Source organism: Gorilla gorilla, chromosome 5 (assembly GCF_029281585.2).
Source record: "Gorilla gorilla gorilla isolate KB3781 chromosome 5, NHGRI_mGorGor1-v2.1_pri, whole genome shotgun sequence".
Lineage (NCBI taxonomy): Eukaryota > Metazoa > Chordata > Mammalia > Primates > Hominidae > Gorilla > Gorilla gorilla.
The window spans coordinates 97,894,763-97,908,777 of NC_073229.2; the positions used below are offsets into that span (position 1 = coordinate 97,894,763).

Here is a 14,015-nt window from a genome sequence, read left to right on the forward strand (position 1 = left end):
AGCATTAGAAGGGTTCACACAAACTGATTAAAAATGAGGATTCACTATAATCTAAGAAAAATATAGTTCAACGCTTTCCAACTCCTAATTTTTTTAGTTTTTGTTTTTTTATAACAAATGGATTGAATGAAAAGTAGGGGCAAGCTATTAATTGATTGCTAATTTCTCCACAGAAGAATTAGAAAACTCAGTAAAGACACCATTGTAATGTGAGCTTTTCTTCCAGGTTCCATTATTGTATAGAGACCTTTTTATTCTAAAATAATTCTATGTAATGACAGTAATAGCAACTAAATCTGTTTAAATGTTTTATGCATGTTTCATTTAATTCTCACAAGAACTCTAGGACCAGGTGTCCTATTATTATTTCCATTTTATAGATGAGGAAGTTGAGGCACAGAGAGTTTAAATAATTTACCCATTGTGGTCTGGTTCCACCGTCCACCTTGTTCCTCAGAACACTGTGGGATAATTCTGATTTGCAGTGTTCTCGGGTTTTTAGAAGCAATGGGATATGATGGAAAGGACCAGGAATCGGGACGGGATGCTTGAGTATCACCACCGTGTAAGAAGTCTCACTGGAGGTTTTGATAAAATATTAAGGGAGGAATATGGGGTCCTGTAGAGAAGGAGGCACCAAAGGTTAGAATATGGGGTGTCAGATTAGACTGAAGTAAGCTGTAAGGTGTTGGGTTTAAGTAGATGAGCTGGAGTCAGTGTCTGAAGATCTCCCTGGGATAGGATGGCACAGATAAAGGCTGAATGGGAGTCAAGGGGTTGCGGGTCAGGAACAATGCAGTGTATGAGATCACAAACCAAGGGAGACCAGCGTTTAGAATCAGGGCTGAGCGTGGCCTGAGTTCTGATGTGGGGAAGGACATAGTGGTATATTTTCCCTTAGATTAGGGCCAGACCATGCAGACACTATGACCGGCCCTGAAATGCACCAGGTGGTTAGGTCCTCTGGGAAATTTGTAGAGATCCAGCACTTGGAATTTCCTGTATAGAGTTGCCCATGTAAAATTATCCCTGTTTATACACATTTGTGGATTGGTCATGTTTTAAATATATACGTACAAGAATAACCTTTGTCAAATTTTATTATAATTAAATTTAAGTGGTACCAAGTGGTCTCTGTGGTATATTGTGTGCCATGCTAAACACAAATGAGATCTTTACACATTGGCATAATGGCTGTAATTAAGGAGATAAGTAAAAATTATTTGGGATTGTCATGAATGAACGTTGTACCTTTTGAAAACAAGATTCCAATTTGTATTCAAGATTTAGTTTTTCTGGTTTGAAGTAGAAACTACATAGGAATTAGACTGGTGCTTTATAATTTGGCATACATTCTTTGGGATAGTTTAATACAATAAGGTAAAATATTTCAGAAAATGCCACATAACTCCATATTTACATATGCTTTATGAACTGTAACTCTGGCTAATCAAATATTAATGCTTTAAACAGAAAGGATAAATTTTACATAGCTTGAAACATGTAAGCAGTGAAAACTCATTCCTTAAAAATAATTTCGGTATGCGTCCTAGATACTTTTGCTGTGGATCAGCAGCCATCTTACAAAATGAATGGTCCAAATCCTCAGTATCTGTTGTTTTCCCAAAGCAGTGCTAGTCCCTCAGGTCAGTCCTGGCCAGGTAGGTGGCCAAACTGTAGTTTTTCAAAGTAACCCAGAGAGGGTCTCTACTGATTGCCTGAGATCCCTCCTCACATCTGTTGGTTGTTAGAAGGTACAGTGGCCAGAGTGCAAAAAAAGCATCATTCTCTAAATGCCAAGCAGTCCTCCCAAGTGTTGAGAATGCCGAGCGCTACAGCTGTAAGTAGGCGAGTCTCCCCTTGGGAGGAAGTAGATCAGGGGCATAGCACTGGCTGTGGAGGCAGTCAGACCTGGGCTTGAGTCCTCGCTCCCACCTTGGAACAGGTTCTTAGTGTCTCCAAGGCTTGATTTTTTTACCTGGAAGACAGGGATAATAAAAGAACCCACTTAGTAGGGTTGTTTTGAGGAGTCAGTGAGATATGTCAGCATTTTATTCAACACGTAGTAAGTGCACAACGAATATCAGCTATAGTAGAATCAGTTGTCTCTAACTAGGGAGTTAGAGGTTAATGTCAGTGAATAAATCCTGTCCATTCTCCCTCTAAAAACCTGTATGAAATTCTTCTATTTCTCTCCATCCCACTGCTAATTGTTCCATTCAAGCATGGTTGCTCACTGGACTACTCCAACGGCTTCCTGACTAGTCTTTTTCTGTGTTCCCTCCCCTTCAGTACATTCTCCATATAATGTAAAAGGGATCTTAGAAAATGTCAAGATCCTGTCACTTGCTTGCTTATGATCCTGCAGTGGGCTCCCGGCTTCAGCCTACAGGGTCCTGGGTGATCTGGCTTGGCCTCCCTCCTTAGCCTCATCTGGAGCTGGCTGTGTCTAGAACACTCTGAGCTCCATGCTGCTTCAGGGACATGATGCTTTCCCTTCCTTCTCCTGGCATGCTTTCTCCCTAGGTCTTTCCATGGCTGCTTCTTTTCATCATTCAGTTGATGTTTGCCTTAGAGTGGCCTTCCCTGACCACTTAGTAACTCTAATTTGTACTACTCCATTTTATTTCTTCGCTTAACATTATTTAAAATTATCCTGTCCATCATCTGTCCCTGCATTTAGAGGGGGAGCTCTGTGACAGTGGGGACCATGTTTGACCTTCATTGTATAGCTATGTGGGCATCTCAATAAATCCAGAATGGGCGAATAACTTATTACCAATATTAACTTTTTTGGACTTTAGGTCCATCATCCTAATGTGGATATTGGGTCCAGAAGATCTCTGAAGCGCCCCCACAGTGTAGCATGATGATCTCTGGGCACTAATGGGTCGACCTGGCCTTGGCATTCTCTTAGCAGCTAAGAAATGTGACCAGTGATTTCCATGTGCTACTCTTTTTGCTGGTGAAGTGGCTGATGAAAGTCAGCACAGTGGAGCTCCCCAAAAATACATCATCTCACATGCTGAACTAAATTATATTTCAAAGTAGTGGACGAAAGCTTCTTGGTATAATGCTTTTCATTATGAAATCAGTGTCTCATTTCAGAGACTCTCTTTTTTCTTTTGCCATCACATTTGCCAAAGTCCTTTAAATATACTGTAGTTGTTTTTATTTTTTAAGAAATTAAAGTGGCTTCAGCGTGAGTCATGATTATATTATTTAAATGTCATTTATGAACAGCGCATTGTTTTACTTAAATCATGCTTGGCCCAGGAATTCTGTAACCTAACCCATTATTTTGTTGGTCGAAACAACAGCTACATCATTGAATGAAGTGTCTTTGCTGTCAAAAAGGAAAATGGAACCATAACATGAAAACTGTTTTTGATAAGGACTGGAAATCCTGAACCTGTTAATTGAAGATTTAAACCATTTGTTTTCCTCAGATATCTAAATCACAGTGCCTGCAGTTCAACTTTTTAAAGTGAGACTCAAACCAAGTCTAATTGAAAACACTGTATTTCCTCCATTGAAATAAAAATAAGAAAGAAAGCTTCAGAATTCGGATGTTGCCATTGGTCACAAGTATGGCTAGTGGCCATAGCTTAAAAAACTGTGATGTTCTCACTTTCCATTTCATGTCATAGAAAGTAAACAAATTCATAATGATTTCTTTTAATACAGAGAATTTTTTTTGTCAGCTTATTACCAGAGAAAATTCTTGAAATAGTCACAAATAGCCGACTTTACTTCCTTTATTTACATGTAATTTTGACACGAGGTAAATCAAGTCAAACTATGTTTAGAATGTTACTTTTTCATTGTTTGTGAGCAGTATTTTTATCTTTATTATAATAAATTTTGAAATTTTACATTCATGGTTATTCCAAAGAAAATTCATGACCCAGAACAGGATGTGTCTTATCTGGCCCTTTATGAAGGGCTCATGGGTTTTTATGTTAAGAGCCTCTGGACTTCTTCTGCATTTCAATTTTCAGAAGTCTATGAAAGTTCTGAGCATATGATTACTTTTCAAACTCAAGAGCCATTCCTAAAATGATTAACTTAAAGGTGATACTCTTATTTCTTCATAAACTTTTGGAGAGAGCTATGTTTTTGCCTTTCTCGTCTGTTGTGATGCAGAGTCTCCAACTTAGATGACTGCACTGGAAGGCTGAGTTGTTGTATTAACAACAAACATTATAGATGAGTCATCAGTGTCCTGTTTTTTTTTTTTTTCTTTTTTTTTGTGATGGAGTTTGCTCTGTCGTCCATTCTGGAGTACAGTGGTACGATCTTGGCTCACTGCAACCTCCGCCTCCCAGGTTCAAGCAATTCTCCTGCTTCAGCCTCCCGAGAAGCTGGGACTACAGGTGTGTGCCACCACACCTGGCTAATTTTTGTATTTTTAGTAGAGACGGGACTTTGCCGTATTAGCCAGGCTGGTTTCAAACTCCTGTCCTCAGGTAATCCACCCGCCTTGGCCTCCCAAAGTGCTGGGATTATAGGCATGAGCCTCTGTGCCTGGCCCTGTTTTGTTTATGGGATGGAAATTAGGCCTGATACACTGGGACGATTTGGAGGACAGTCGAGGGAGCCACAATGATGCATGCTGGTTTAAGATGAGGAAGGAAACCTCACAGGACACTCCCACAAGGAGACATACAAGTTCTCTCCAGCTTGTGAATTTCTCCCTTACTTTTCCATGGGAGCAGAGCTGGTGGTTTGGATTCTCAGTGTTATCTAAGCCTGCTCAAGAAATTCACTGCAAAACTGGTGATTGTCTGTGGCCTCTTCTCTGGGCTGGCTGCCTCTAGTGGAAGAATGGTGCTAGTTGTTGATATTAATGGGGAATGTTGGAGGTCAGCCACCTGAGGGGTAATTTCCATAAGCACTGATCTCATCTCCATGATCTCATCTCTGACCAGTTTCACAATATCTCATACTTGGAACTGCCGTTGTTGATGTGATCTGGGGGCGTGGAGGCACATGGTCCTCTCCTTGAGGTTGGTCTTTCTGTCACAAAAGTACCTCAAACTTTTGTGTAGGGATTGAGGGCCTCAAACCTATTTTCTTTTTTCTTCTTCCCTCTCCTCTCCTTCTCCTCTCTTCTTTCCTTTTCCTCTTTTTTCTTAGGTTGGGTTCATAGTTAAACTCTGGCTATCTGGAGAATTTAGTCCTTAATTAAAAATTGAGGGAGAATGTCCTGGACTCTCTTGCTGATTTCTTTTGTGAACATTAATTATTTTGCTTCTCTGTGATCCCTGGCTGCCTCTGAAAAATGAGATAATATACTGCATTTTTAAAGGTTATGTGAAAACTAAAACATGATAAAATGAACTAGAGTAGTGATAATGCCTATCATTTAATTTTTTCCACTTTTGTTTATGTTTTGAACATGTAGAACATTAACATGCTTCCAAAAGACAAACTTATTTTGAGATTTATATTCAAAAGAGTGTCTGTTCTTCCCCTTTTCTTTCTCCCTACCTCTCATTGGTAACTGTATCAGGCGGTTCTTGCATTACTATAAAGAAATACCTGAGTCTGGGTAATTTATAAGGAAAGAGGTTTAATTGGCTCATGATTCTGCAGGCTGTGCAGGAAGCATAGCGCCAGCATTTCCTTCTAGGAAGGTCTCAGGAAGCTTACAATTGTGGCAGAAGGCGAACTGGGAACAGGCACATCCCATGGTGAAAACAAGGACAAGAGAGACAGTGTTGTGGAGAGGTGCCACACACTTTTAAATGACCAGATCTTACAGTAACTCACTCACTATCTCAAGGACAGCACCAAGATCCAATCACCTCCCACTGGGCCTTACCTCCAACATTGAGGATTATAATTGAACATGAGATTTGTGTGGGGACAAATATACCAGTAACCTACTTCATTAGTTTCTAGACTATCTTTTCTCTCTCTCCTTTTGCGAAAATAAATGTATACATATATGTTTTCTCATTTCCCCCCCCAATTTTTTTTTTTTAAAGACAGGGTGTCTCCCTTTGCCCAGGCTGGAGTGCAGTGGCACAATCATGGTTCACTGCAGCCTTGACTTACTGGGCTCAGGTGATTCTCCCACTTCAGCCTCCTGAACAGGTGGGACTACAGGCACGTGCCACCATGCTAATTTTTTTTTTTGTATTTTTGTAGAGACAGGCTTTTGTCATATTGCCCAGGCTGGTCTCAAACTCCTAGGCTCAAGTGATCCACTCGCCTTGGCCTCCCAAAGTGCTGAACCTTGGCAATAGGTGAACCTTGGCTCCTGGCCTCATTTCCCCTTTTTATTACACAGAAGATAGTATATCTATATGTACTATTTTACACTTTGCCTTTTTCACTTAACAGTGTATCCAGGAAATTACTCTGCATCGGTTGACCGAGATATTCCTCATTCTTTTTTTCACAGCTGCATAGTACTCTGTCATGTGTGTGTACCATAGTTTATTCAATCAGTCTCCAGTTTTGGGGCACTAAGATTGTTTCCATTATGTTACAATTACAAATGATGCTGTAATGAATAATCTTCTGCGTATATATTTTTGTATCGTTGGAGGTGTGTCTTCAGGGTAGATTCCTAGAACTGGGATTACTGGGTCAGAGGGTAAAGACATTCCCCTACATGGTAGTTGTACCCTTCTGAATTCCCTCTAGCAGTGGATCAGTGCTGGTTTCCATACAGCTCACCCAACAGAAGGAGTGGTCAGACTTTTGAATCTTAATGCTAATCTGATGGGAGAGAAGTGGTATCTCAGTGTAGGTTTAATTTGAGTTTCTCCTGTTATGAAGTTGAACGTGTTTTCTATATTAAAATTTATTTTTATATTTTTGTCTTTTGTGACTTATCTGTTTTGTCTTTTATTCACTTATTTTTATAGGGCTTTTTATCCTTTACCCTAATTTTTAAAAAGTTCTTTATATATGTATATACATGTAAGTAATAACATATAAACATACATAAAAATTACATAATATTGATATTAGCTATTTATCCATCTTATATGTTGCAAATATGGTCTTAATTTATTTGTTAAGCCTTGCTTATAGTGTGTTTTGCCTTGGAATAGTTTAAAAACTTTAAAAAAATAGTCAAATGCATCAATTTTTTTATTTTATTGCATCTGGTGCTTAGAGAGCCTTCCTCTACACCTATGTTAGAGAGTAATGCCTATTGTTTGTTGAGAGCTTTCCATGTAAAAGGTACTTACTGAAGTCTTTTCTTCTTTTATCATGTTTAATAATTGGAAGAGCTCTGTGATTTACTAGGAGACAGTGGCCTTGGAGCCAGTGAGACGTTGGCTAATGCCCAACTTCACTCCCTGTTAGCTGTGTGACCATGCACATGGTATCTGTATCCGCTGAGTTTCAGTCTCATTATCTGTAAAAAAGGGAATAATAATAGCATCTATGTCAGAGAGTCCTTGTGAGAATTACCTGAGTTAATCCTGCAAAGGACTTTGAACAGTTCCTGACATCTAATGAGTGCTGAATGAAAGTTGGCTAATTACTGCACCGTAATAATTCAATAAGAAACATAAAGGTGTAATCTAATGTTCCCTTCTTCAAATTAAGCAAAGTTTTGTCATCACTTTAAATGTTTATATTTCTTTTACCATAAGTCTTAAATATCACCATGAAACAGAGTATCTTGTTTTCCTTTTTTCTTTATGCATTTTGTTTTATTGTAACTTAAATCAGATACTTAAATCTAGGGTTTCTTTTGGAAAGACTCAGGGAGAAGTTTGGGACTTGAAGGTGAGAACACATTAACTGTAATTTCAAACCATTAATGCTTATGTTTAGTTAGTCAAATATGAATTTTACTTATAGTTCTGGATGCTTCTAAAATATGGTATTCATAAAGTCAAATTTGTTTATTACTGCAGTTTACTGGGGAATGATTTCAACATTTCACAAATGAGTATGGTTGCCAAGCTTTGCCATGGCTGTGCTGCAAAGCTCAGGCTGTGTGCCCTTACCTGCTAATAGTGGAATCCTGTTATTTTTAGAAGGATTTTTGGCTATCAGAGAGTCATTGATAATGCCTTGAGCTGGAAATGTTCCTGCTAATGGTTGCTTTTTTAGTGATAAGTTATTGCTATCTTAACTTTGTTTTTAGCAAGTTAGTTTATTGTGGGTTGTTTGGTGAATCCTTTAGAGTTTGGCCTATGTTTTCTCACACTGGACTTTAAGATCTGTATGCATTGCTTTGCAAATATGAAACATCTGCTTTTTATTTGCAATCATTTATTTGTAACTATTTGCAAATATGACACATTTGCTTTTATTAATGCAGATACGTGAGCCTTAACCCCCTACCCAATTTACTTCTGTAATGATACTTCATTGCCACCACTGAGCATTTGTATATGTGTGTGTGTGTGTGTGTGTGTGTGTGTGTGTGTGTGTGTGTGTGTATATATATTTTTTTTTTTTAGTGAAAACATGGAATTGGTGGGTAGGCAGGCAAGTTGGTTTTTTGGTTTACCTCAGTTGGCCATGGCCCCAAAATTTAAGAGCCACCGTTTTAGATTATTTAGCATTTCCTCCTCTGTATTGCTGGTCTAAGAATAGAAAATATTTTATTTTCTACTTTGGCCTTAAACTTAAATTAATGATACCCTACATAGTATTTTTCTTCTGTAGCAAACAGTTCTAGATGACTAAGCATTGAAACAATTGTGATGAACACTAGAGAGTTAAATAAAAGTCTGCCTTTAATTTGCTTGCTTTTGAATGGCTAGAAGCATCATCTATGCCATAGTGATCTTTTAATTTACTTTAATTTGGGATATCACAGGCTTTTTTTTTTTTTTTTTTTTTTTGAGATGGAGTTTTGCTCTTGTTGCCTAGGCTGGAGTGCAATGACGCAAATCTCGGCTCACTGCAACCTCTGCTTCCTGAGTTCAAGCGATTCTCCTGCCTCAGCCTCCCGAGTAGCTGGGATTACAGGCATGTGCCACCATGCCCGGCTACTTTTTGTATTTTTAGTAGAGATGGGGTTTCACCATGTTGGTCAAGCTGGTCTCAAAGTCCTGACTTCAGGCAATCCACCTGCTTCGGCCTCCCAAAGTGCTGGGATTATAGGCGTGAGCCACTGCACCCGGCTGGGATATCACAGTTTTTATTTTATGCATTCTGCTTGAAAAGTCCTGGCATTTTAAATTTCCAACAACACTTAAAATAGAAAGTACTCAATATTAGCTCTTGGTTTGATTTCTTCTTTCCCCCTCTCTGCCCATATTTCCTCAATATGAAGTGATAATTAGAAACTTTCATCCATTGCAAGTTAATGATTACTTTGACTATCTGTCTATTTTTGTGTCTAGGTTACCAGAGAGAACTTCTCTATCAGAGGGAAGATGGCTCTTTCAGTGCTTTTGGGAATTATGACCCTTCTGGGAGCACTTGGTAAGTGTTTTTGCCAACTGAACAAATCTGTGTCATGGAATGGGCTTTCACTAGGTCACAATAGCCACGAAATTGACAGACATATCTCTATATATTATAGACTGGGAGGTTGCTTTTTCCTTAGTCTGGCTTTAAAAAGAGATTTTCTTTTTAAAGTATTATTTTCAAACATTAACAAATCAAATGTTTTTATTTAGAAAAGATAAGTTATAAATCCTCTTTTGTGTGTGTGTGTGTGGAAGAAACAGAAATAAAAATACTTTAAGATGATGGTGCAGCTGATAAAATCAGTTAGAAATGCCGGGTGATTGTGACACAGCTTTTTTCTTAATCTTCCATGACTAATACAAGTGTTGTGTTACTGTGGTCAATGTAGTTTCTTTAAGTTTGTGTGTGTGTGTGTGTGTGTGTGTGAAAAACAAACACTGATGGAATTAAGTATGAACAGCCAGTTTCCTCCAGACTGGAATCTCTATGTGGCTGATTTTGGATGATTAATCTCTCTTCTTGTACTTATCTTCAATTTCCTATTTTACTCAGAAGAAGATTGACTCACTGTATCAATCAGGATAGACTAGGAGTGCTGTGGTAACAACCAACCTACTCAATCTAAGCAATTAACAATGAAGGGATTTCTTGTTCATGCTGCCTTTCCATTGTGGTCAGCAGGGGGCTCTGCAGCTGCCAACGTGTCCACGTCTCCAAAAGGAGGCTCCAGGTTTGCCACAGCCCGGAAAGAGGAGACTGGAGTCTATAGCACTGGCAATTAGAGACTTCATCCTGAGTGTATCATTTCTACTCATTTTATCCTTCTCAGAGCTGGTCACATGGCTATGCCTAACCTCACTGGGGCAGGAAAGTGAATTCCTCTGTGTAACCAAAGTAAAAGAGAACTGTAAATTATTGAATATTAGTAATGTTTACCACATGAAACTTTATATAACATGAAACAGATCTGCTTCAAATTTTCTCTTGGCCTTGGCCTGACTCAGGATATAGAACCATAAATAGAAAGCTTTCAGTGTTTTATTGTTTGATGTTCTTTTTACCTCAGTATAGTGTTTTGTAGCAGGGACTGGCAAACTTTTCTGTAAAGGGTCAGATTGTAAGTATTTCAGGCATTTCGGGCCGCGTAGAGTCTCCGTTGCATGCTCTTCCCTCTTCCTCCCTCTCCTCCCTCTTTCTTTCCTGTCTTTGTCTTTTTCTTTTCCTTCTTTTAAAACCTGCTCTTAGGTGGTGGTGTTGGCAGGTGGGGGCTGGGTTGGTGCACACATAAACAGGCCCTGGGCTGTATTTGGCTTGAGGGCCAGATTTGGGCCAGGCAGATTTGGCCCACAGGCTGCAGTTAGCTAACTCCCATTCTATAGGAGAGAAAAATATCATTTCCCCCACTTGAAGTACTACAGTTTGCTTGTGAACTATGTATGCATTCTTCACCCACAGCTTTGGGGCTGACTGAAGCGTGTTGGAGCTCTTCTTTGGTAAATATCTAGAATAGTCCAAAGATGAATAACCTTGGACAATTTATTTAACTCTCTTGGACTGTCAGATTCTCAGTCTACAAAATAATGGAGCTGGATTCAACAGACACATTAAAAAATGCTCATCATCACTGGCCATCAGAGAAATGTAAATCAAAACCACAATGAGATACCATCTCACACCAGTTAGAATGGCGATCATTAAAAAGTCAGGAAACAACAGGTGCTGGAGAAGTTGTGGAGAGATAGGAATACTTTTACACTGTTGGTGGAACCGTAAACTAGTTCAACCATTGTGGAAGACAGTGTGGCAATTCCTCAAGGATCTAGAACTAGAAATACCATTTGACCCAGCTGTGGGGAAAAGAAAGAGAGATCAGATTGTTACTGTGTCTGTGTAGAAAGAAGTAGACATAGGAGACTCCATTTTGTTTTGTACTAAGAAAAATTCTTCTGCCTTGAGATGCTGTTAATCTGTAACCTTACCCCCAACCCCGAGCTCTCTGAAACATGTGCTGTGTCAACTCAGGGTTAAAGAATTAAGTGCTGTGCTTTAGATATGCATGCACATAAACATCTCAATGCCTTAAAGAGCAGTATTGCTGCCCGCATGTCCCACCTCCAGCCCTAAGGCAGGTTTCCCCTATCTCTGTAGATGGAACATACAATCGGATTTTATACTGAGACATTCCATTGCCCAGGAACGGGCAGGAGACAGATGCCTTCCTCTTATCTCAACTGCAAAGAGGTGTTCCTTCCGCTTATACTAATCCTCCTCAGCACAGACCCTTTATGGGTGTCAGGCTGGGGGACGGTCAGGTCTTTCCCTTCCTACGAGGCCACATTTCAGACTATCACATGGGAAGAAACCTTGGACAATACCTGGCTTTCCTAGGCAGAGGTCCCTGCGGCCTTCCGCAGTGTTTGTGTCCCTGGGTACTTGAGATTAGGGAGTGGTGATGACTCTTAACGAGCATGCTGCCTTCAAGCATCTGTTTAACAAGGCACATTTTACACAGCCCTTAATCCATTTAACCCTGAGTTGACACAGCACATTTTTCAGAGGGCACGGGGTTGGGGGTAAGGTTACAGATTAACAGCATCTCAAGGCAGAAGAATTTTTCTTAGTACAGAACAAAATGGAGTCTCCTATGTCTACTTCTTTCTACACAGACACAGTAACAATCTGATCTCTCTTTCTTTTCCCCACACCCAGCCATCCCATTACTGGGTATATACCCAAAGGATTATAAATCATGCTGCTATAAAGACACATGCACACGTATATTTATTGGGGCACTATTCACAATAGCAAAGACTTGGAACCAGCCCAAATGTCCATCAATGATAGACTGGATTAAGAAAATGTGGCACATATACACCGTGCAATACTATGCAGCCATGAAAAAGGATGAGTTCATGTCCATTGTAGGGACATGGATGAAGCTGGAAACCATCATTCTCAGCAAACTATCGCAAGGACAAAAAACCAAACACCGCATATTCTCACTCATAGGTGGGAATTGAACAATGAGAACACTTGGACACAGGAAGGGGAACATCACACACCGGGACCTGTTGTGGGGTAGGGGGAGGGGGGAAGGATAGCATTAGGAGACATACCTAATGTAAATGACGAGTTAATGGGTGCAGCACACCAACATGGCACATGTATACATATGTAACTAACCTGCACATTGTGCACATGTACGCTAGAACTTAAAGTATCATAATAAAAAATAAATAAAAATAAAATAAAATAAAATTTAAAAATGGAGCTGGATTAGATCATTTCTAAATTCCTTTTCAAATCTGAGATTTTTGAGTCAACATGGAATTTCTTGGCCAAGCCCAAGTGGAAAACAGTTCTGCCTGCTAGAGAGAGTTGCTTACCTTGTCCCTTTGCTCTTTCTTTTTTGCTTTTTTTCTTTCCTTTGTTCCATCTTCAGTGATTCCCCCTTTGATGAATCTTCTGATGGGGAAAAAGTGTTGTTGTTTTGCTTGCTCAGTGTTATTTGGTGGACCTTATAAAGTGTATTTTATGTAATTTTTTTCTCTTTTCATAAAGGTTGTCAGCTTTTGTTTTAAGATGTTTCCTTGAAGCTGATCCTTACATAGATATTGATCAGAATGTGTTACACAGAACATACACTTGGCTTAAAGGACATCAGAAATCCAACGGTGAATTTTGGGATCCAGGAAGAGTGATTCATAGTGAGCTTCAAGGTGGCAATAAAAGTCCAGTAACACTTACAGCCTATATTGTAACTTCTCTCCTGGGATATAGAAAGTATCAGGTATTTCATATTTAATTTAATAAATGATAGATGGGAAATTCAAGGAAGGTAGGTTTTAATGGGTCAAATATGTGTGTGGAAACTTAACAAGTTTCAGTTTTACAACACATGTGAAATCTGAATTTGAGTACTCTTTTGCTTTGCATTTGTGGCCATGTTCCAAAATCTGAGAATAAAAACATTAACCCACTCTTTCAGAATAACTAAGAGAATTCTAAAAATGCTTTTAAATGTATGTATTGTACTTGCTATTGGTAAGATAAGTCAATACATGTTTTATCATTGAAAAAGTTAATTTCTGAGGGGAAAGAAAATTATTTAAAATTTGACAATGTGTTCTAGCAAGTTTAGATTGTGAAGGATTTTTTACTTCTAAAACATCATGGAACAGTTACAATATCTGTTAATTTAGTGCTGAGAACACCCATACCCTGAAAAGTGTGTTGAACGGGCATGGATGCCTGGATGAGAATGAGTATGCGTGGAAAGGTATGCTGACGAGCTTAAGTTTGCTCCAGAGCTGTCTTGGTGATTGATGCCTTTACTGCTTACTGCCTACTGCATTTTATGAGATCACCAAAGTCATTCTCTTTATTAGGACCCCCACTATTTTCCTATTCTACTACTAGGCATGTAGAAGCTAAACTTTTCCTGAACTTAGGGCCGCAATACCAGAGATCAAATATAAGAAATATATTTCTCAAGCAGTTTGCTGTTCTTATCTGAGTCTATGATACTGAGTGGGAGAAACACTGGCAAAAGCTCTACTTTTTTCTTCTAGGGAATGACACCTGTTTACTTATAAAAACTGAAAAACAGTATT

General features: G+C 39.1%; 1 protein-coding gene across 1 annotated transcript in view; it reads left to right on the forward strand.

Annotated features, from left to right (window-relative positions):
• CD109 (CD109 molecule) overlaps window positions 1-14,015 on the forward strand; it is a 134,110-nt gene that overhangs the window by 100,647 nt on the left and 19,448 nt on the right. The window contains exons 24-25 of the mRNA XM_019028821.4: window positions 9,333-9,414; window positions 12,964-13,192. Coding sequence (XP_018884366.3) covers window positions 9,333-9,414; window positions 12,964-13,192 — 311 coding nt within the window. The remainder of the gene's footprint in view (window positions 1-9,332; window positions 9,415-12,963; window positions 13,193-14,015) is intronic.